We start from the raw sequence: 21,822 nt of genomic DNA, 5'->3' as shown, positions 1-21,822 counted from the left end.
TAGTTGCATTTATAATCACAAATACAGTATATGTGATTTAAATAATAAAGGATACTAAAGAATACTTCCTCAGGTGAGAGTACAAGACCTCCTGTAGACACTGTAATGATGTATTTACTGGAACTGAAGGTTTACATAGTCCTGTAGGGGTTTTGGAACCCAATTAAAAACACTAATTTTCCCGTAATTCATGGTTGGCAATTTTGTTACGTCTTTGAGCTGGTAGTATAAAAGGAGATGTTAGAGGCATCATATTAGCTTAACCAGCTGGTACAAGTTACGTGGTTGCAATTCTGAGTTCTTCACTCCACTGGTCAAGGCCACAAGAGCAACTCGGTCAAATGAATGGCATACACCTTTGTAGAATCTAGCAGCTGAATCTAGTTTCAATACAAAGCATTTGTCAACAAGTACACTACACTGCAAAATCCAGTTCAATGACACGAGTATCAACCTGATCAATTCTCCCAGACTGTCTTTTTGTGCAATCATCATTTTGTATAGTGTCAATAAAGTCCCCAAATTTCTGTTAGTGTGTCTTTTGTATTTATTTGTAATGGGAAAGTTGCGACGAATAGCTCACACTTATCTCATGCTATATCCACATTGGCTTTATAAATAGTACCTTGAAGGCTATATAACCCAGCGATCTCCGTTCAAAGGTCGTAAATGTTAAGGTGCTGAGACAGGAGGTTGTCTCAGGGTGGAGCAGTCCATCTTGGCCTTCCTGTTCTTGAAAATATGGTCATGGTGAAGGAGAGGCTGTCACCTTGTGTTTGTATCAGATAGCGACCATGCCGGGCCCCACTACGTCATTGTGAGTGACCTAAAGCGGAGTTCAAAGGACGGAGGCCCTACCCTCGAGTGTGCCAGCGAGCGCGGCAGTCGCCTTCTTTATCAGGTGGATGTCCCGCTGGGGGGTTTAGGCCACGGCAGTCTCTCTCTCTTTCTCGCTCTCAGGTTGGGGAAACGCGCTCTCTCTCGTCGGAAAACGGTGCACCTCTGGCAGCCAAGATGCCCAAAACGGTAAGACTCTTTCACCTGAAATGTGCATGGCTCGCATGACGAGATTAACCAGCGTGTCAGCAATACATTTATTACTTGTGCAAGTTAGATGTAGTTAATCAGTGAGCCGCCGGTGGGTTTGCAGAGGCCTCTCTGCACAACATCATATTCAGTTGAAAGTCTCTTTAAAAGTTGGTTGGATTTTATTTTTAAATGTACCTCCATAATAGGGAATAAGGGCCATGTTTCACTTCGAATGCTTGTATTTCATGTAATATTTCAACAAGTTTCTGTTCAGTTTGTTTGCTTGATAGTTTTCATTCAGATTTTTCAATGAATGGGTTATGTACAAACTTGTGAGCTGATTTCAAGAGTGTCCTAGTCTTCTTGGAATTTACTCATTAACCAGACAGAGAGTTTGACCCGCAGCCCATGCATTCTTAGCAGTGTGATACTACTTCACTGCAGGGATTCAGTTGTGTGTTGGCCGTGCAGTTTTTGCACATCTCATTTTAATCAGCGGAGTCGACTCCGATGACACTGGAGTTGTTTGTGAATGTGGCAAATGACACTGACCAACACCTCATGTCTGTGTGGTTTATTGGAATCTCGGCTGGTTTGTTCACCTCTCTGGCTTTGTAGGTCAGCCAGCTGTAATCTATTTTCCCCACTGGATTACGGGACTTTTTCATCCTCAGTATCGTAGAGCTGAAAAGGAACGGGATCTTTGGTACAGCTGTTTGCTGCGAGGGTTCTGAATAAGGGCGACCATATAAAGTGCCACTCTTGAGATTTAAGTAAAGTCACTAAAATGGCCCCAGAATGGTAACGGGGCAGTTATGCCACGGCACTGGTGTCCACGCTCCAAGGAGAAAGGTTTTCTGAAGGGTCATTTGAACGATTGGCAGCTCAAAAACTCCCCCCCCCCACACCAACATTGGCTCAAAAACATTCACGTTTCCAAGTAATATGAAGTTTTCAAAGATGCTGAAAGCAAGTGAAGCAAGTGTAAACTACTAATAAGACACGTTAGTCCCTAGCTAACGGGTCTGACCCTTTAGCCGAGCGGTTAGTGATGTCGCCTTGTGGTGCAGTACACCCCGTACCGAATCCCGCACCGGGCAAGAAAATAACCGGTTACACTGGTGGGATCCGGAAGTGTGCAGATCCTCAGAAGTCTCTTCGGAGCGCGGAATGACAAAGCGCGAGGGCGCGCTTCCGGGGAGGGTGACGACTGTAAACTACTGTAGCGAATTCGGGGGACAACGCAACCACAGGAACTGCCGCGACCGGGACGCGAACCCGTATCGCCCGCACCGCAGGAGGCATCGCTAACCGCTCGACTAAAGGGTCGGACCCGCGAGCCATCGGCCAGCCTGTCTTCTTATCCATGCACGTTACACTACTGACCCTTTAGCCGAGCGGTTAGTGATGTCGCCTTGTGGCGCAGTACACCTCGTATCGAATCCCGCACCGGGCAAGAAAATAACCGGTTACACAAGTAATATCAGAATACAACGGACAGCTATTCCAAATGAAGTATTCGCAGGTGTAACGCGCACACACATAAACAGGGTGATGTATGACGTAATATGTTACCGATATTTAGTAAAGCAGAAGACAGGTTATCGCCGGCACAGAGTACACGACAGGAGCGGAGAGCTGATTCTGTAGTGGAAGTCAGTGAGTTCAAAAAAGGGGCAAATGGTGGTTTCCAGCACCCAAGAAACGCATCGACGGGGACCTACGGGGGGCGAGACGTTATCTCGTGCCGGCGGTCACACGGCGTGGATACGGTTGGGAAATACAGCGGAGGCCTTTCGCTGCCCCAAGTTTCGGCAGCTTTATCTTTATGGCGCCCGGGGCGTGCTTTAGAGTTAATAAAAAACGGTTGCGCAACCGGCTGAAGTCACCCTCTCAGTACCTCCGGGGGTCAAGAAGCGCTTTATGCAATTGCTTTGCATGCGCCCGGCATGTTACCCCGCTCCGTAAAACTCGTTTGAATAACTGACGAATTCTCTCGATTGCCTATGGATCGTGCGCGCGCGGCGGTGAGCATCTTTCACAGTGTTTGCCACCGCGGCGCAAACGCACTCCTACGAGCCCCCTAATCAGTGCCAAGTTGATTGCGCTACCATAAAGGTGGCTGATCTGCCTTAAAACAGGCGTAGAGGCAATTTGGCAGGCTCCGACTGTTTTGATAGTTTAATCTGCCTTTGTGCGACCTTGTGGTACCTCGCAAGGGTAGTCCAAAGTCCGAGGAGATAACGAGCAATTATGGTTTATGAACAATCCACTTCACAGCTCCACATTAAAGCTGCGGTCCTCACAAGCGGCAGAAGTGTTCAAATGATTTTTTTCTTCCTCTCCCAACTATAAAGTAATATGAGTCAGGGAGACTCTGTAATTCAGTAATGAATCCGGCCGAAGACGATGTGCCCCAGATCAAATCTGAGTAAGACCAGCCCCCTTTATAACTGGAATTTATGCACATCTCCCGAGTGGCGTGATCACAAAACTCACGAGGACACGTGTCACCACGCATCCGGTCTGGTGCCATGCTCAAGGGCCTTTTCAGCATTGTCGGCAAACCACTGAGTGTAGATGCCATTATAACAATGGTGGGCGCTACAGAAATGTGCCAGGATGTGAACCAACGCTGTTTTGGTTGTTGGCCCAGCTTTCTACCCAAGGGAGAGGAATACAAGGCGTCTGGGTATTGTGGCGGTCTATTCCGTTGCCTACCAACACGGGGATCACCGGTTCGAATCCCCGTGCTACCTCCGGATTGGTCGGGTGTCCCTACGGGCACAATTGGCCGTGTCTGCGGGCAGGAAGCCGGATGTGGGTGTGTGTCCTGGCTGCTGCACTAGCGCCTCCTCTGGTCGGTCGGGGCACCTGTTCGGAGAGGAGGGGGGGGCTGGGGGGAATAGCGTGATCCTCCCATGCGCTACGCCCCCCCTGGCGAAATTCCATGTGGTAGTCTGCAGCCCTCCCCGGATATCTGCAGAGGGGGTGGAGCAGCGACTGGGACGGCTCGGAGGAGTCGGGTGATCGGAGGGGAATAAAATACTTGGACTGAAAGCGCAACGTGAAGGCCAGTTTGCATTTAGAAAAAAAAGGTTGCACCCGTCCTCAGACTAAAGGAAGACCCTTCTTGTTACAGGTCAATGTTCGCGTCACCACCGTGGATGCAGAGCTGGAGTTTTCCTTCCATCCCAACACGACGGGGAAGCAGCTCTTTGACCAGGTCAGTATACGTATATGTATAGCTCTGCATGCATAGACTACAACATCTTGATCAAATATTTCTCTTGCATGGTATGTAGTACAACATAATGAAAAAAACCAACAACATTTACTTGCAGAAACCACAGAGAAGCCTCGACCCTGACAGTATAGTAGCATCTTATACTACATGGTGTCTTACCTTTACTTTCCTGTGCTATTGACATATCAAGGAATCCATGCATGCACCACTTAATGCTTTCCACTGATACAGTTATCAGTGTTATTTGATGTACTTTATTAGTTGCACAAGGCGGAAATTGTCATGACGCCTCCTGGTTGTGGCACAAGCGAAGCCAGATGGTGTTCGACTCTCCAGTTTGCATCTGACTCCATTGCTTTGTTCTATGACGTCAAATCATAATCACAGAGGAGCGTCTGTCCTCTCCAAGTGTAATGTGTTGTCCTTGTGGCCTCTGTGTCAAAACTTCACGTTGAAACTATTTTTCCATCCCTCCCTGTCTGCTAAGGTGGTCAGAACCATCGGCCTGCGTGAGATCTGGTACTTTGGGCTGCAGTTCGTGGACAACAAAGGATTTGTCACGTGGCTGAAGTTTGACAAAAAGGTGCGTTGCAATTTTGAATCAGCGTAGTGCTTCCGCCGCACGTGGCCGAGGATTTCAAATAGATGTCTTGGTTTCACTTCTATTCGGTTCTGTTCATCCCTCTTAAGGTCACAGCCCAGGAGGTGAAGAAGGAAACCCCCATGCAGTTCAAGTTCCGGGTCAAGTTTTATCCCGAGGGAGTTGCCGAGGAGCTCATCCAGGACATCACGCAGAAGCTCTTCTTCCTGCAGGTGAAGGAGAGCATTCTGGGAGATGAAGTCTACTGCCCCCCAGAGTCCGCTGTGCTGCTGGCCTCCTACTCGGTCCAAGCCAAGTTTGGGGAGTATGATAGGTTTGTGCACACGCCTGGCTATCTGTCCTCCGAACGCCTGCTGCCTAAGAGGTGAGTGTGAGGTGATCTACACAGGATTGTTCTGACAATGTTGCTTAAATGACAAAGCTATGGGGCATCCGGGTAGTATAGCGGTCCATTCCATTGCCTGCCACCACGGGGCTCGCTGGATCGAATCCCGGTGTTGCTTCCGGCTTGGTCGGGCGTCTCTACAGACACAATTGGCCGTGTCTGCAGGTGGGAAGGCAGATGTGGGTATGTGTCCTGGTCGCTGCACTGGCGCCTCCTCTGATTGGTAGGGGGGAATAGCGTGATCCTCCCCCGCGCTTCATCCCCCTGGCGAAACTCCTCACTGTCGGGTGAAAAGAAGCTGCTGGTGACTCCACGTGTGTCAGAGGGGGCACGTGGTAGTCTGCAGCCCTCCCCGGATCGGCAGAGGGGGTGGAGCAGCGACCGGGACGGCTCGGAAGAGCGGGGTGATTGGTCGTGTGCGTGTGTTACTTTTTAGTTAGTTAGTTATAGCGATAACTTTGTAGTTAGATATAGTCATGTAAATGTGCTGCGTGGGTTTGATTTCACACAGTACTTACACAAAGGATACTTTCCAATTTGGCTAATTGGTCGCTGATATCCTGTGTCTCATGTCAGAGTGATGGACCAACACAAGCTGTCCAAGGATCAGTGGGATGAGAGGATCCAGCTTTGGCATCAGGAGCACAGATCAATGCTGAAGTGAGTTCAGACCAATTTCTTACCGGACACATTGCCCATGACAAATACAAAGAGCGACTTAAGATAAGGCTGTTTTTGCGCATGTGTGCCTCCGTACATTGTTACAGATCACATCCGTGTTCGACGTCAACAGTAATCAATTAGTCTGTCGGGGGATTCAGAGGAAATGCAACACTAAAGGACAAAAACCAACTAAGCAACATTGCAGCTTCACAAACTGTAACACGGCGATAAACCAGGCCAGCTTTACATGTGACCTTTCACTTTCCTTACTCTACCTGTTTATCTTGACCAGGGAGGACGCCGTCCTCGAGTACCTGAAAATCGCCCAGGATTTAGAGATGTACGGCATCAACTACTTCGAGATCAAGAACAGGAAGGGCACGGATTTGTGGTTGGGTGTAGACGCCCTGGGGCTCAATATCTACGAGAAGGAGGACAGGTGAGATCCGAGCCTGGCCGAATCAGTTCAGGGCCAAGGCTCGGCGTTTTCGGCGTTTTTATTTTTCAAAGCCATCCAGCGTGCCGAATTTCGCCACAAGAGGGCGCTGTTACACAACGTCACACAAACAGGAACACCTTTCGGATCTGTGGAAACATGAAATCCGGGTGGAAGTCCGTTTAAGCCGATCTGCCCCTTTTAGAAAAATCTGGGAATTTTCCGGTGAAAACTGGTTAAAAGCCGAAACCGCCGAGCCTTGTTCATGGCTAAATTGGCAGCCCGAATTTGGGTCTGCGCCATGACCTCTGGGTCACCGACCCGGCCTTGCTTTCTAAAGCTTTCACGCAAACTCACACATGCACACTACATGAGGAAATGCATATCTTACTTCACTTTGTGTTATATTTCCATGTACATATTTTCATGAAACCTGTGTGGATGTGTGCGAGTGTGCACGGTGAGGGCAGGACACGAACCTGAGGTCGGGTTTGACTCTGGCTGGATACGAGCCCTGATTCACACTGCAATAACCTTACAATTATTGACCTCCCTGTCGGCCCCGCTGTCTGTGGCATGTTGTGGGACGGTGGCAGTAGTTCTGTTAACAAACAGGGGGCAACAGACTACGGGTCAATCTTTTTGGTCATCCACCCCTGCTACCTCCCAGTTCACCAGTCTGCTGCCGTGTGCTACCGTGACTTATCGCATCGCTGTTATTTTGGGGAGGCCATTGACCCGATTCTGTCCAACCCACTACAACATATGTGGGTTAGGTCTTGTCACTCTGTTGTTGTCTCTGTAGCCCGCGTGTCAGTGCGTAGTGGCGGTCTATTCCGTTGCCTACCAACACGGGGATCGCTGGTTCGAATCCCCGTGTTACCTCCGGCTTGGTCGGGCGTCCCTACAGACACAATTGGCCGTGTCTGCGGGTGGGAAGCCGGATGCGGGTATGTGTCCTGGTCGCTGCACTAGCGCCTCCTCTGGTTGGTCGGGACGCCTATTTGGGGGGGGGGGGGGGTAGCGTGATCTTCCCACGCGCTACGTCCCCCTGGCGAAACTCCTCACTGTCAGGTGAAAAGAAGCAGCTGGTGACGGAGGAGGCATGTGGTAGTCGGATCGGCAGAGGGGGTGGAGCAGCGACCGGGATGGCTCGCAAAATGGGGTAATTGGCCAAGTACAATTGAGGAGAAAAGCAAAAAAAAAAGTACACATACACACACACATATATATATATATATATATATATATGTGTGTGTGTATATATATATGTATATATATACAAGAGATGTCCGATTGTCTTTGTCTTCACCGAGACAGATTCCAGTACATGTATTGTTTTGGCAAGTGACGCACATCCTATAGTGTGATGAGAAGCGATGCGGCGTAACCTGACAGTCAGCTTTGTTGCAGGATGGTGAACACCCTCTGATCAACTCTGTTGCTCCCTTGCAGGCTGACCCCAAAGATCGGATTCCCCTGGAGCGAAATAAGGAACATTTCCTTCAGTGACAAGAAATTCATCATCAAGCCCATAGACAAGAAAGCTCCCGTAAGCCGGTTATATAAATATAAGGTCCCGTATTCAAGCGTGCCCTCGCTGCACGCACATGTCAACAGTGTTTGTGGAGATGGAGAGGAGCACGCACCCTTGTCAACAGTGAGCAGGCTCACAGCAAAAGCAAACATCGGTAAAACTTTGGTCGCTTGCCATTTGTTTAAACGGCGTGGGTTGGGCCTACATCTTCACTATCTCCTATGCGGCTGGTTTCTGTAAAGAAACTCATATCAACATGGATACAGGAAAAAGATTTTAATACATTGCAGTGTCTTGTTCCTGTATCCGTGTTGATATTCCGCTCCTCATTAGTTGGGCACTTACAACACCATTGACAGTTTCGGAAAAAAACACTATATATATATATATATTTCTTTTTTTCCCCAAGCACTTAAAGCTGAAATCAACTCTTAATTTCTAAAAAACGATGCAAGTTAAAATCAGAAAGACGCAGTATGGTAGGAAAAAAGCCTCGCCGGCAAACTCTTAATTGTATAGTGGACACCCACTACTTGCAGATTTTTCCTATTTGTGAGATTTGTTGTGCCGTTTGCCCTCTCTTTACCGGGTTTCTTCTACCTTATAACACCGGGCAACGTTCGTTTCACTCGAACGTTCAACCGAACTGAAACCCTGGTGCATTACTTGTAAATGCAAACAGATTTAGATTCGGATTCATTCTGTCCCAAGACTCAGACTCTCTCAGACTAATAATGGAGACAAACGGGGCGTCTGAGTGGCGTGGCGGTCTGATCCATTGCCTACCAACACGAGGATCGGTAGCTCGAATCCCAGTGTTACCTCCGGCTTGGTCGGGCGTCCCTACAGACACAACTGGCCATGTGAGCGGGTGGGAAGCCGGATGTGGGTATGTGTCCTGGTCGCTGCACTAGCGCCTCCTGTGGTCGGTCACTGCACCTGTTCGGGGGGGAGGGGGAACTGGGTGGGAATAGCGTGAGCCTCCCACGTGCTACATCCCCCTGGAGAAACTCCTCACTGTCAGGTGAAAAGAAGCGGCTGGTGACTCCACATGTATCAGAGCAGGCATGTGGTAGTCTGCAGCCCTCCCCGGATCAGCAGAGGGGGTGGAGCAGTGACCAGGACAGCTCGGAAGAGTGGGGTAATTGGCCGGATATAATTGGGGAGAAAAGGGGGGGGGTCCACAAAAAAAGGAAAAACATAATGGAGACAAACTACTCCCGGCTAACCCCCTTTTTATTTCGATCTAATGTAGGACTTTGTATTCTACGCCCCTCGCCTGCGCGTCAACAAGCGCATCCTGCAGCTGTGCATGGGCAACCACGAGCTGTACATGCGCCGGCGCAAGACGGACAGCATCGAGGTGCAGCAGATGAAGGCCCAGGCCCGGGAGGAGAAGCAGCAGAAGCAGATGGAGAGGTGAGGTGAGGTGGGAAAGCCTCCAGTTTGTTACAAGTCTCGGGGCCCTCTGAGACTTGTTAGGGGGACCCACTGAGAACGGCCAATTTGGACTTGCACAAGATTTTTTTTTTCCAGCAGTACAGTTCATTAGAGGGCCCGCAATTTAATCAGTTCAAATTCCCTTTTCAATTATAAAACATCTGTCATTACAAGATGGGTTTGCAAAATGATGGAGAAGCCGAAACATGGTAAACCCATTTTCCCAAAATCCTTTGCTGGTTTCTGTCAAGCAGTAACTCATTGCACCTTTGTGTCTCCACGTCGCTGTTGATGTCATGTAGTTAATTGCAAGCTAGCATATAGAGGCATCCAGGAAATGTAAAAAAAATAAAAAGTGTGATGGCTGTTACGGACTGGTCGAGTCTAGGGGTTAAGGGTTAAACACGCAACACTAGTCCTAACCTGGAGTGTGTAGAAAAGACGGAAACGAGGAAAAATCAAGAAGAAGGACTGATTTCCAAAACGAGAGAGATAGCGGAGGTGGGCTAGCTTACTGAGGTAGCAGGCTAGCAGTTAGCAGGTCCCTCCGACAAGGCCTCGGCCGCGTGGGTCTCAGCTTCCTTAAGCGGCGGACACCATCTTGGTAGTTTAGTTCAGTTTAGGTTGATGGTGGATGGATCCTCAAAAAAATAAACGAGACTTGGTTTTCTTCAAAGTACTTCAAAGCTGGAATGGTGTGAACCTGCACCGCGTTCTCAAAGTGGCGCATCCTGAGGCGTTTAGGCAACCTCCCGCCATTAACAAACTCCAGGAGACGCACCCACACGTCACAGTGACGTCCTCTTATACACTTTGCTTACCCCTATCACTTCTAATAGTGGCCTTGTAATCAGTCTTAAATCTTTTTTATTGAACTTTTCCAATATATCTATTCACTCGTCACAACACGACACAAGCCACAACAAGTCACATCACAGCTCGACAGAATACACTAGGGGATAGAAGTTCAGGGAACCTATACTTAATGTTTGGATGCAACGTTTTGTTCAAAGTAGGAGAGAAAAAGCTTCCAGGTTTTAAACAATTTCTTTACTGAACCCATTGTAGAGTTTTTTGAGTCTGAATTTTGCCAAAACAATTTGCAGCCATTTACAGTGCAATGGTGGTTTGACAGATTTCCAATGAATCAACACTAACCATCGTGCCAATAATGACGGAAGGGTTAAGACACACTGTGCACCTTAAGTGCAAACACACCAGGAGCTACTCCAAATAATGTGGTTCTTGGATCTGGTCGTATCTTCTTACTACAGGTATTAGAGAACGTTTCAGAGATGGCCGACCAGAATGATACAAGATTTGGAAATGGTACAGAGTGGCTTCTTCCTGATGAAAGCAGGAGCTGATCTTATCAAATCCTGGGAACATTTTTGGTAGTCTGCTTTTGCAGATGTGTAGTCTATGTGTAGCGAATTCAGGGGGAAGCCACGAATCTGCCGCTGACGGGAATCAAACCCGGGTGGCCCAGACCACGGGTGACCGCGCTAACCAGTCAACTTAAGGATCCAACCCATTAGCCAAGGGCTAGGGAGTATACTCATCCGTGGTCATTACACTAACCTCCCTCCTTCGGGAAGCGTGTCCCCATGCTTCAGCATGCCAGCTCCCTCACGCTTCAGGGCGCACATGCTTCTGATGGCCTCACGGTCTCACCATCCCACTTCTGAGACCAATGAAGCAAATTCAGGGTGCTGCCGGGAATCCGCCCCAGCTGGGAATTGAACCTGGGTAGCCCAGACCACGGGCGACCGCACTAACCAGTCAACTAAAGGGTTCGACCCGTTACCCAAGGGCTAGCGAGTCTAGTCATCCGTGGTCATTACATATGTATTTTGTTAAACTGCAATAATGCATATGGATGTTGAATGAATTCTCGAAACTGCAGACTGCCATACTTCATCAGAAATTTCAGGCCCAAAGTCTTCGAGCTACTGCTCCCTAGGGTGATTCAAAGAAGGGGAGACCATTTGTTGAATTGAATTTTAAAGTTTGGATATCAAACCTCGCTGCAGAGGGTACCAGTCTAGATATTCCTCTCTTCAACCCCATGTTGGTGGAGATGGGAAGGTAACAAAAAGCCTCTTAACAAAATTACGCGCCTGGTGATATCACATGACAAATGTTCCTGATTCCTGATATTTGTAGAAAGGGGAGTTTGGAATTTCATACTGTTGCGTCATTTTTTTCAAAAGGAATGGAATTATTGTCTTGATAGAGATCCCTTGCACACCTTAATCCCTTCCAGAATCACATTTGGTAGGCAGAGTCTAGGAGAGATGGTAGAAATAGAGCATTGGCTGTAATAGACAGCAGAGGCAGTGCCTGTTTATACTTGAAGTGACACCTAAATTGATACCATATTTTCAATGTGTTAATCACAATGGGGTTTGTCAGGTTTTCTGGCTGAGAGATAATGATACACAAAGCATAGGTGTTGAAGGTACTGGATTACATGAAGCCTGCGCCATCTCAGCCCATACCTCTCCAGTATTGTGGTTGAATTGTGGCAGTTGTGACCTCAGAGGAGATGTCATTGTGTGTTGTCAGTTCTAGTCTGTTCTGTCCAGTGTGAAAGTAAAAGAGCACTCCCGGGGTCATGCGGTGTACGGGACAGGGGTGCTGCCATTAAAACGAGCTCTTTGCCTCGTGACTCGTTCCTCCATGCCAGCTCGCCACATTGGTGTTAGAAGTGGGATTGAGCTGAAGAATGGAGAGGGAGATCCAGAGCCTGGAGCAGGCCATCAAGCAGACCCATTGGCGCTTGGAAAACCTGGCGTGGCAAAAGACAGCCCACCAGAGATGGAAGTTTTCCAGTCCACCCTGATGGCTCCAGTGTACCACGGCTCCACCGTCCCCTGGAGGCCCGGAGTGTGAATGCTTCTCGCCACCGTCGATTGCCCCCTGGAGGCCAGGAGTACCAGCGCCGGGGAGCCAACGCCACCCACCGCTACCGATCACCCACTGGAGGCATGGAGGACTATTGCTGGGGAATGCATGCTGCCTGCTGCCGCCGATTGTCCCCTAGTAAGCAGCAAGAGATAAAGCCCCTAGAGCACCAGCCAAACTGCAAATGTACAGTGGGACGACGCTGCTAGAGCCTAAGAAGAAAATCCTAGAAACTTGAATCAATTCATCTGGACACAATATTTAGTCAGAGAAACATTTCAGTACTCATCTAAGTGACTTCGTCAGTCTCAGCTGACTGCAGGTATCCCCAACCTTATAAACAGCACAGTTGCATAATGACCGACACCAGCACAGTTGAGTCACGACCGAAACCAGCGATCGGTTTGGCAGTCAGCTGAGACTGACGAAGTCACTTAGATGAGTGATGAAACGTTTCTCTCACTAAATATTGTGTCCAGATGAACTGATTCAAGTTTCTAGGATTTTCTTCTTCGGCTCTAGCAGCGTTCCGACATGCACTGTAACTTTACCAAAGAGACAAAACGAAAGCTTTAGAACCATAGTTGTGGTGGTGGGGGGGGGGGGCATCAGCCTACCTTTATATTGACACAGATGATTTCTACTTTTCATGTAGAAATTAAAACAGTAGGTGCAAATTACCATTGACAGTTGAAGTATGTAGGGTCCAGTCACCTATTGTCTGCCTTCCTCTGCATAAATGGCTAATTTCAGCATCCTGAATATTGGGTCATATTTTGTCCAGGACCCATAATTCTGCTCTATCTGTGGTGTCTAGTTCTTCTCCACAAACATCTTGGCTAGTTTAGGGCCCTTAAACACCATCTCAGTCCATCTTTCGTAGTAATCCTCAACTGTGCCAGGTAGAACAATCCGTATCATACCCCCCCCCCCCCCAGCATCTCAACATCCCTCATACCTCGTTGAATGCAGCCCACTGCCAGGTGACTTTTCTGGGAGAAGTCAGGTTGGATGCGGATCTTATTGCCATCAGGAGAGACAATGTCGTTCTTCTGTGTAGCCTTTTTCATCAGCAGCTCTTGTTCTTGGAAGTAGTGGCATTTCACCACAAATGCTCTGGCTGGTTGATTGTCCCCTGGCCTCTCAGAGTATGGTGTACCCGGTCTAATGACGATACTTTTTCCAGTCTCCGTGACACTTTAAGCACATATTCCGGGATATTTTTTTCAATCCTCCTATCTCTCCTTCACACTGGTTATGCACAGATTACATCATCGGGACCTCGCCTCCAAATTCTCATTCTTTTGTTCCAAATTAGCAACTTCCTGTTTCAGCTGGGTTACCTCTTGTTGCAGGGTGGTAATGACATCTGAATGACCACTTTCCGCCTCCTCCAAGGTGGCCACATGAACCTCTAAAGTGGTAACCTTGGTGCCTACCTGCTCCATTGCATTTTAGAATTACTTCTTCGTCTGTTCTCCTTGCTTTCTGATGTCATTGGCATGGGTCTCTGCTTTCTCATCAATTTTCAGAAGAAGCTCCGTTTTCAATGTTCTATCTCCTTGCAGTAGCGTCCATGCTACACGTTGTTGCAGTAGCATGCTGTGTTTTGCTACATGTGTCAGGCATGTGCTGCAATCTCGTTCCTGAAATTATTCAGATATCCCAACTCAAATGGAAACTGTGGAGAAATGGATGAAGAGCAGTTACATTTAAGAAAGAAAATTGTTCTAGTGAAGCGCTTGGCCAGGGCACAGCCCTATATTTCCTCCTGTGGATCTTGTGGGTTAGCTATCGGTTAAGTTAGGTTAAGGTAAGCATTGGGTTAAGGTTAGGGTTAGGTTGAGGTTAAATCAAGTTAAGTTAGGTTAAGTTTAGGTAAGTTCAATGAAATAGGGTTAAGGGAACATAGACACACTCCCCCTGTCCGTCCACACGTCTTCACATAGTGCTTCCTCAACCGGCAGTCCCCAGCCTTGTTGTAATCGATAAGATTATTGATTCTGTTAAACACTTTGAGAGTAATAAGTCTCCTTGGAAAGATGGCACAACCACATAATTTTACAACCCAGGGCACTTTTAGTCCTTCTCAGAAAGCATAGAGAACAATGCTCTACCTCTTAGTCTGACTCAAGGTTTGAGTACATTGATCCCAAAAGCAAAGAAAAATAACTTTTTCCTTAATAACTGGCATATTAAGTATAAGCTTGGATATTTGCATAGAGAAACACAGCAGTGCTTGATTCAGTTATAGATGAGGCCCAGTTTGCGTTTATGAAAAATAGACATACCTGATAATATTAGCCTAGCTTTAGATAAATACTAGACCATTCTGATTTAGTAACAGAGGGCAGCCTTTTCCTGTTCTTTGAGTTTAGATTTTTGCCTTGGACACATTAAAAATCATCAATTCATTTTTGACTTCCTTAAGTAATTTGGCTTTTATGGGTTTTTTTTTGCCTTTTGGAAAGGTATTAAAACTCTTTATACAAATGATAACAGTTCAGTGAAACTAAAAGATGGTACCTCCTCCCAAATTTGAGTTTGAGAGGGACTTGGAAGGGTTGTCCAATTTCACTGTACCTGCTTTTACTCATGGCCCAACTTCTCACAGTTAGCACGAGAATCAGCGATTCGCATTTACATGGTTTCTACATTGCTGGAAGGGATGTTATCGTATGTGTTTTGACAGATGACACCACTTTGTTTTAGAAAGATGCCAGTCAGATACCTGGGGTAGTTGAAGATTTTTCTAAGGCATCGTCCTATTTTTCTAGGCTTTGGCTAGACCTAAATAAATGTGGCCTTTTGCCATCAAAGACTGTACGATACCATCAATTTAAATACTCCTGTCAATGAAAAATTAAAGTAATCCAGATTTGAGACGATCAGCAGGCAAGATACCCATTACCCCAACACTGGGGGAAAAAAAGGCTGACTCGGCGGCTATACGGGGGCATATCCCTAATAGATAGTCTTTATCTCTAAGGCTAGCTGGAGGTATCGCCAGACTCACATCCATGGATCCGTCTTAACATATCATTAGCACAATGGGCAAAGCAATTGTGATGCCTTTCAACTATATTTGGGGGAACAAATGCAGTTATTGCATTAGAGATTTTTGTTATGAACATCTATGAATGTGAGGGTTTCTGTAAAGATAACTTGGCGTTAAATTTCCTATAAAAAAAATCCTACTTCATTTCTAATTTTATTCTCCACCATATATTTTCTCGCTCTAGAGAGGTGTGTGTTTTCTTTTAGTTTGCAACTATAATAGTGACAAAAGTCCAGTAAAACTTTCCACTGGTAGGTATTCTTAGCTTGATCTGTAAGCCTCTAATGAGCATTAAAAGATGCATGCAAAAACACACAATAGTGTCCTCAAGTGTCAACTTTTTGCATAGCATGGCTTACATATAAGCGTGGTAGAGATGTCTCAAACAGTTTCAATAAGGTTGCATACATCTTTCAACCGGATATCGTCAGTCAAAACATGGTCTATCATCTAGTGGAGAACACCATTAGAGGGTTAAGACCTGGACATGGACATGAACATTGTTAAGTCTCCTCTCAGTCTTTCCATTGCATTTCCTGCAGAGCTCTGCTGGAGGGCGAGAAGAAGAAGCGGGAGACCATTGAGAAAGAGAAGGTGCTGATGGAGAAGGAGAAGCAGGAGCTGATGACGAGACTCAAGCACTACGAGGAGACAACCAGGAGAACAGAGAGAGGTGACGCAGATGGGGACGCTCGACTTGACTTTTTATTTACCAAGGGAACGTCCATTAAGACAGCACGAACAGTTCAAACACACTCACACCCCTGAGCCTCCCAGTCCGACCACAGTCACATGGTACAGGGTCACTGCTGTCTGCTTTTTATCCAAAATGAAAAAAACAAAACTGGATTGCTTTTGTGCTGCACACATCAACCCTTTTCAAAATGCTCACTCATCTGTGGTATAACATGGCTGTAGTGTAAAAAGACAAACACTTGGAATATAACTTATACAACCAGTCTGTCTGTTTTTGATCGGGCCTCTACAATTGCCTCTCTTGTGAAATAAACTGAAGTAATGGCAACGCCAAGCACTTCTGCTGGAAACCTCCTATGTGTACAACACGTTACACGATATGAGATGTTATCGGGTCTTACTATGTGTTGCTCTCCTCCATCAGAACTGCAGGAGCAGCTGGACCGGGCCATGCGGCTGGAGACGGAGAGGAGGACGGCGGAACAGGAAGCTGCGCGGCTGGAGACCGAGAGGATGGAGGCCATCATAGCGAAGGAGGAGCTGGCAAGGCAGGCTGAGGACCAGATGAAGAGCCAGGAGCAGCTGGTGAGTGTGGTGCCAAATATAAGGCTGAAAGACATCCCGTCTCTTCTGTTCACATAGTAAATCAACCACGGTTAAACATTCGGACTTTTCCATCTTGTAAAGCTGGGAGTGAAGGTGCAATGGTCCAAATAGGTTTTCTCTCTTTTTTTTGTCCTTTTTGGTCAAACGTGTTATTTAATCTTGATTTTTTTTATTTTTTTTTGGTGGCCTTTCACGTGAAATACACGTGAAACAGGACCAACTGTTCCCCGAGAGAGCTCTTTACCCCCATTACCAATCTCAATATGCGAGATAGTCACGTTGCTCTTAGTTGTCCACCCATACTTCTGTAAAAGGCCTCGAATAACTCTGAATTGGATTAAGCAGCTAGAGAGAACGGACAGTTTTGTTTTATCATTGTGTCGAATTCAGCAGTACTTGTAGTGGCTGACCCCTGAACTCTGGATTTCCATAACAGTAAACACTGTACAGTGAGTTTAAGAAAAGTCTAGTGGAGCAGTGATTGAGATCCAAAATTGCTTTACATGCACTTATTATTTTTAGCAGTGCAGTCGGGGGTAAGACATCATCAGTGTCCAATAATGAGGATTTAACGTTTAATATTAAGGTCTCCGCTAAGGTCACAAAGACTGACATTTTAGAAACATGTTTTCACTAATTCGATTACTTACGCTCAATGAAACATGAAGAGCATGCTCATCCAAGCTCTGTTAATGTGGCAGGGTGGGAAAACATACCTTTCTAGGAGAAAACATACCTGCGCTCTGCTCATTATGAATATAAAAACCATTCACTAATTCAGCTAACAGAGCACTTACCTGCAAGAGCTAGGTGTGCAAAATTGCCCTCAGGTGTATACGCCAGTCCCTTCAAAGGGTAATAACAGAGACCTTCGGTGAGAAAAAACACCAAGGGTCCGTATGAAAGCGGTTCCGGGATTAAACAGGTGTCGTCTCTTGGCTTCGCTTGCGCTCCCCTCCCCAGGCTGCAGAGCTGGCCGAGTACAGCATCAAGATCAATCAGCTGGAGGAGGCCAAGAGGCTCAAGGAGGAAGAGGCTGACTCATGGCAGCACAAGGTAAGCAAAGGAGGGCGTCCTGGGGGGATCGGCCGAGTTGGGCGCTCGCCGTGAGAGCTCGGAAGGGGACGCTTGCCACATATCGCCCCCTCTCTGTCTGCTGTGCTCTCAGATGACGGGCAAAAAACTGAAAATGAGTGGATGAATGAGTGTATAAGATGAGTAAAGGACACGAGGACTCTTCAAAAGACAGGGATCACCCGATGAATATCAAAACAGTTGAACTTTTGGAGTACACACCTTTTTTGCATTGATCAAATGCCAATTCAATTTTCAGTTAGTTATTAAGTTTGTCTTCATAAATTATCTATTTGTGTGTGTGTGTGTGTGTGTTTGTTTTTATTTGTTTGTGTTGAGGTAAGATGTGTTTTCAAGCCCATTGGTTTATATTTTGTTTCTTCACATCCTCACAACCTGTTTTTATCATGTTTATGTGTGGAAAGAGAGGAATTCTACACTAAACCAAAAAAGCAAAAGATAAAGAAATGTCTTCCATCTATTTTCAGCCCATATATTGGCAATATATTGCCAATATATGAGACTAGATATAATTTTGCATGAGGAAAAGTCACATCAGATGAGATATTCGGCAGCACGATGGCCAAGTGGTTAGCACTGTTGCCTTACAGCAAGGAGGTCCTGGGTTCGAACCCAAGGCCGTCCCAGGTCCTTCCTGTGTGGCGTTTGTATGTTCTCCCCGTGTCATCGTGGGTTTCCTCCGGGTGCTCCGGTTTCCTCCCACCATCAAAAAGACACGCATGTTAGGGTTAATACTCCTGCCTGTGCCCATGAGCAAGGCAATGGAAAGAAGAACTAGAGTTGGTCCCCAGGTGCTGCAGCTGCCCACTGCTCCCATACAATAGGATGGGTTACATGCAGAAGACAAATGTCACTGTAACAAAAAAAAACAAAAAAACAAATTGTACGTTGACAAAAATTAAAGTGGCTTTCTTTCTTTCTTCTTTCATAAAGTGTTAATTGACAGCTCCTCAAACCACATATCCACAAACATAATCAATCAGTCAATCAGTCAATCAATCAATCAATCAATCAATAAGTCAATCAAGTTGCATTTTATAGTATACAGACACTTGATCTCTCATTGTCTCTCCATCCTGCTAGGCTAAGGAGGTGGAAGAGGATCTGCTGAAGACCAAAGAGGAGCTTGTAATGGTAATGACCACTGCCGCGACTCCCGCCGTGGCACCTGCCGCCTCTTCCTCATCCTCATCCTCCTCGGACAGTGAAAGCGACCACGAACACAGCGAGGACAACAGCACCTACAGCGCTGAACTTCATTCACAGGAAATCGACGACCACTGTCAGGAGGAGGAGCGCCTCACCGAGGCCCAGAAGAACGAGAACTTGCAGAAACAGCTAATGGTGAGTTCCCTTTTTAGGGGCATCCAGGTGGCGTGGCAGTGTATTCCGTTGTCTACCAACGCGGGGATCGGCAGTTCGAGTCCCCGTGTTGACTTCGGCTTGGTCGGGCGTCCCTACAGACACAACTGACCATGTCTGCGGGTTGGAAGCTGGATGTGGGTATGTGTCCTGGTCGCTGCACTAGCGCCGCCTTTGGTCGGTTGGGGTGCCTGTTGGGGGGGGGGGCGGAACTGGGGGGAATAGCTTGATTCTCCCGCGCGCTACGTCCCCCTGGCGAAACTCCTCACTGTCAGGTGAAAAGAAGCAGCTGGCGACTCCACATGTATCGGAGGAGGCATGTGGTAGTCTGCAGCCCTCCCCGGGTTGGCAGAGGGGGTGGAGCAGCGACCGGGACAGCTCAGGAGAGTGGGGTAATTGGCCAAGTACAGTTGGGAGAAAAAGGGGGGAAAATCCCCAAAAAAAAAAAAGTTTTAACAGACAATAGCGACCATCGGTACTTCCTGGATGCACACGTTATGACTGGTGAAATTTCCCTTTAAGGCCTTTACTTTTAATTACAAAAAATAGGTTACACTTTATTTTAGGGGGTAATAAGGTGGTAATTATCACGTAATTTCTTAGAAATAAGGTTGAAATTACCTTGTCATTTGGGTTAGGTTAGGGTTAGGTTAGAGGTGGGGTTAGGGTTAGATTAGGGTTGGGGTTAGCTGTAAAATTACCTGTAAAAACTACCACCTTAGACCCCCTAAAATAAAGTGTTGCAAAAGAATAAATACTTGAACATGGACACAAGTCCATGAATACTGGGATGGCATCTAGCGCTTTACCTGTGACCCCGTCCATAGGGTTAGTGGTTGTGTCAGGAAGGGCATCTGACGTAGAATTTTGCCAAATCATTATGCAGATTGACAAGACCATATCGGATCGGTCGAGGCTCACTACTGGATCGGTCAAGTCTTGGGTTAACAACGACTGCCATTGGTGCTGTGCCCTCACAGGGTACTGATGGAAACTACAAAATCTGCTGTGGCGACCCCTGAGAAACAGGAAGCAAGCTGAAAGAATAAGAAGAAATACTTGAACATGGTTATCTGGAAGGGGTTTTTTGAGATAGCAGAAAAAATTTGAGTAAAATCGGTTTATGTGGTCTTGTAGTATATACGTCTGCCCGAATCTCAGTAGTAAAAACTACCGTAGATGTCCAGTGTAAAAACCCGTTCCCATTTTGCTGACTGGATGACTCTCCCTACAGGCCCTGAGCTCGGCTCTGGCTGAAGCCAGAGACGACACCAGGAGGACCCAGAATGACTTGCTGCACACGGAAAACCTGCGCGCCGGCCGTGACAAGTACAAGACCCTGCGGCAGATCCGTCAAGGCAACACCAAGCAGAGGGTTGATGAGTTTGAGGCTTTGTAAGACACCTCGGAGAGTCAAAGGTCATCTGGTTGCCGCCGATGCCTCACAGAGGTGCTATTTGGCAATTTCTTTGAATTCAGGTGTTATGTAATTCTGCCCAGCCTGATCTGAAAGTCCCAGTAAAATGTGGCGGAAATACGTTATGGTACTGTACCTCCATTTTAGCTTGCTTTTTGGAAGTTTCGTGACAGCGCAATGTTTTTTTGTTTTGTTTTTCTCAGGACTCAAACATCTCCTACATCAATGTACTCCCACAACATGGCAGCATGGCATAAAGTCCACGCAATAGTGGACTTTATGCCATGCTGCCATGTGAGTTTTTGTTTATATATGAACAAAGATGATAAATGAATCTTTAGGGATCCCATGTAAAGTAACATAATTCAGGGAGAAATGATTAAATATGATTAACCGGATGTTTAAAGCAAACAAAAACTGGTAGCAGCGTTTCTGCTTCTCGGTCTCATGACGATGCTCAACTCACGCGGCACGCCGCCCCCCCCCCCCCTTCGTTTTTACAGGCATCCACACAGTCATAATGTGTTTTATTTAACTAGATTTAACGTGCTAAAAAGAAACGAGATTAACTTACACGGACGTATTGGATTCAACGTTGTTATTGTCACACGGTTTGGAAGTCAACAGGTTTTAGGACTTCCGCGTGTAACTCCTCAGGTGGGGATTCACGGGGTCAGTGGGGTCTCTTCTACACCACTGCCTCCATACCACAGGAGTTACCTCGCTTTTAAGGTGGAATCTGAGCAAACGTCTGAACCCAGGTCTTACTTAAACCGATTAACCTGGGGGCTGTTGCTGCGTCCACATGGCCCGTGAAACATTCCCCGGTGTCCTGCCACCCGTAGAAGGAAAACCCTTTTATGATATGAGGGTCTTTCACCTGAATCAGTAAAACAAACACGCTTTTCAAAGTAATGTTTATGGTCCATCATTAGCAGAACTTTATTATCGTTTGCAGCTTTACACTCGAGAACAATGTCATTGTCGATGATCGATGACTTCATAATAGCAGATGTTGCTGTTCTACTATGTATACCACCTCAAATATTGTCCTCAGTTGGAGCATTAAATAAATAATAAAAAAAGCAACATAAGCTCATTTTCGTTGTATTATTTTTCCAACTAGCATTGTTGAATGGCTAGATAAACATTCTAGATTTGAATTTAAGATGTCTTTACTCGCGTGCTGTGTGAATAGGATGCATGTGCCTTCCCAAATATTTGCTCATAAGATGCTATCAAATTATGTTGCTAGACAACTTGCCGCGATGCCCAGAGACCTTATCTGTTTGAGCAGGCAGAGAGTAAATATTGGGTCTATGGATATATTTTGCCAAATAACA

The 21,822-nt window shown here is 46.6% G+C and overlaps 1 protein-coding gene across 1 annotated transcript; it reads left to right on the top strand.

The window, feature by feature from the left end:
- The first annotated feature begins 702 nt into the window (after nt 1–702).
- ezra (ezrin a) lies at nt 703–21,573 on the top strand. Its single transcript, XM_056295328.1, has 13 exons — nt 703–1,026; nt 4,172–4,255; nt 4,764–4,859; nt 4,967–5,241; nt 5,839–5,922; nt 6,218–6,364; nt 7,817–7,913; nt 9,154–9,317; nt 15,846–15,976; nt 16,424–16,584; nt 17,569–17,661; nt 18,784–19,044; nt 20,297–21,573. Exons 1-13 carry the CDS (start codon nt 1,015–1,017, stop codon nt 20,459–20,461), a joined length of 1,770 nt encoding a protein of 589 aa, XP_056151303.1. The 5' UTR covers nt 703–1,014; the 3' UTR covers nt 20,462–21,573.
- The last annotated feature ends 249 nt before the right edge of the window (nt 21,574–21,822 follow it).

The sequence above is a fragment of the Lampris incognitus genome, chromosome 16, assembly GCF_029633865.1.
Source record: "Lampris incognitus isolate fLamInc1 chromosome 16, fLamInc1.hap2, whole genome shotgun sequence".
In the NCBI taxonomy this organism is placed as follows: domain Eukaryota; kingdom Metazoa; phylum Chordata; class Actinopteri; order Lampriformes; family Lampridae; genus Lampris; species Lampris incognitus.
The sequence above is the reverse complement of the archived record's forward strand: the minus strand, read 5'-3'. Positions and strand labels throughout refer to the sequence as shown.

Excerpts from the sequence above, each read along its gene's own strand:
- ezra (XM_056295328.1), top strand. Across the intron at positions 4,860-4,966 it reads GGCTGAAGTTTGACAAAAAG|GTCACAGCCCAGGAGGTGAA; the intron begins GTGCGTTGCAAT and ends ATCCCTCTTAAG. Across the intron at positions 16,585-17,568 it reads TGAAGAGCCAGGAGCAGCTG|GCTGCAGAGCTGGCCGAGTA; the intron begins GTGAGTGTGGTG and ends TCCCCTCCCCAG.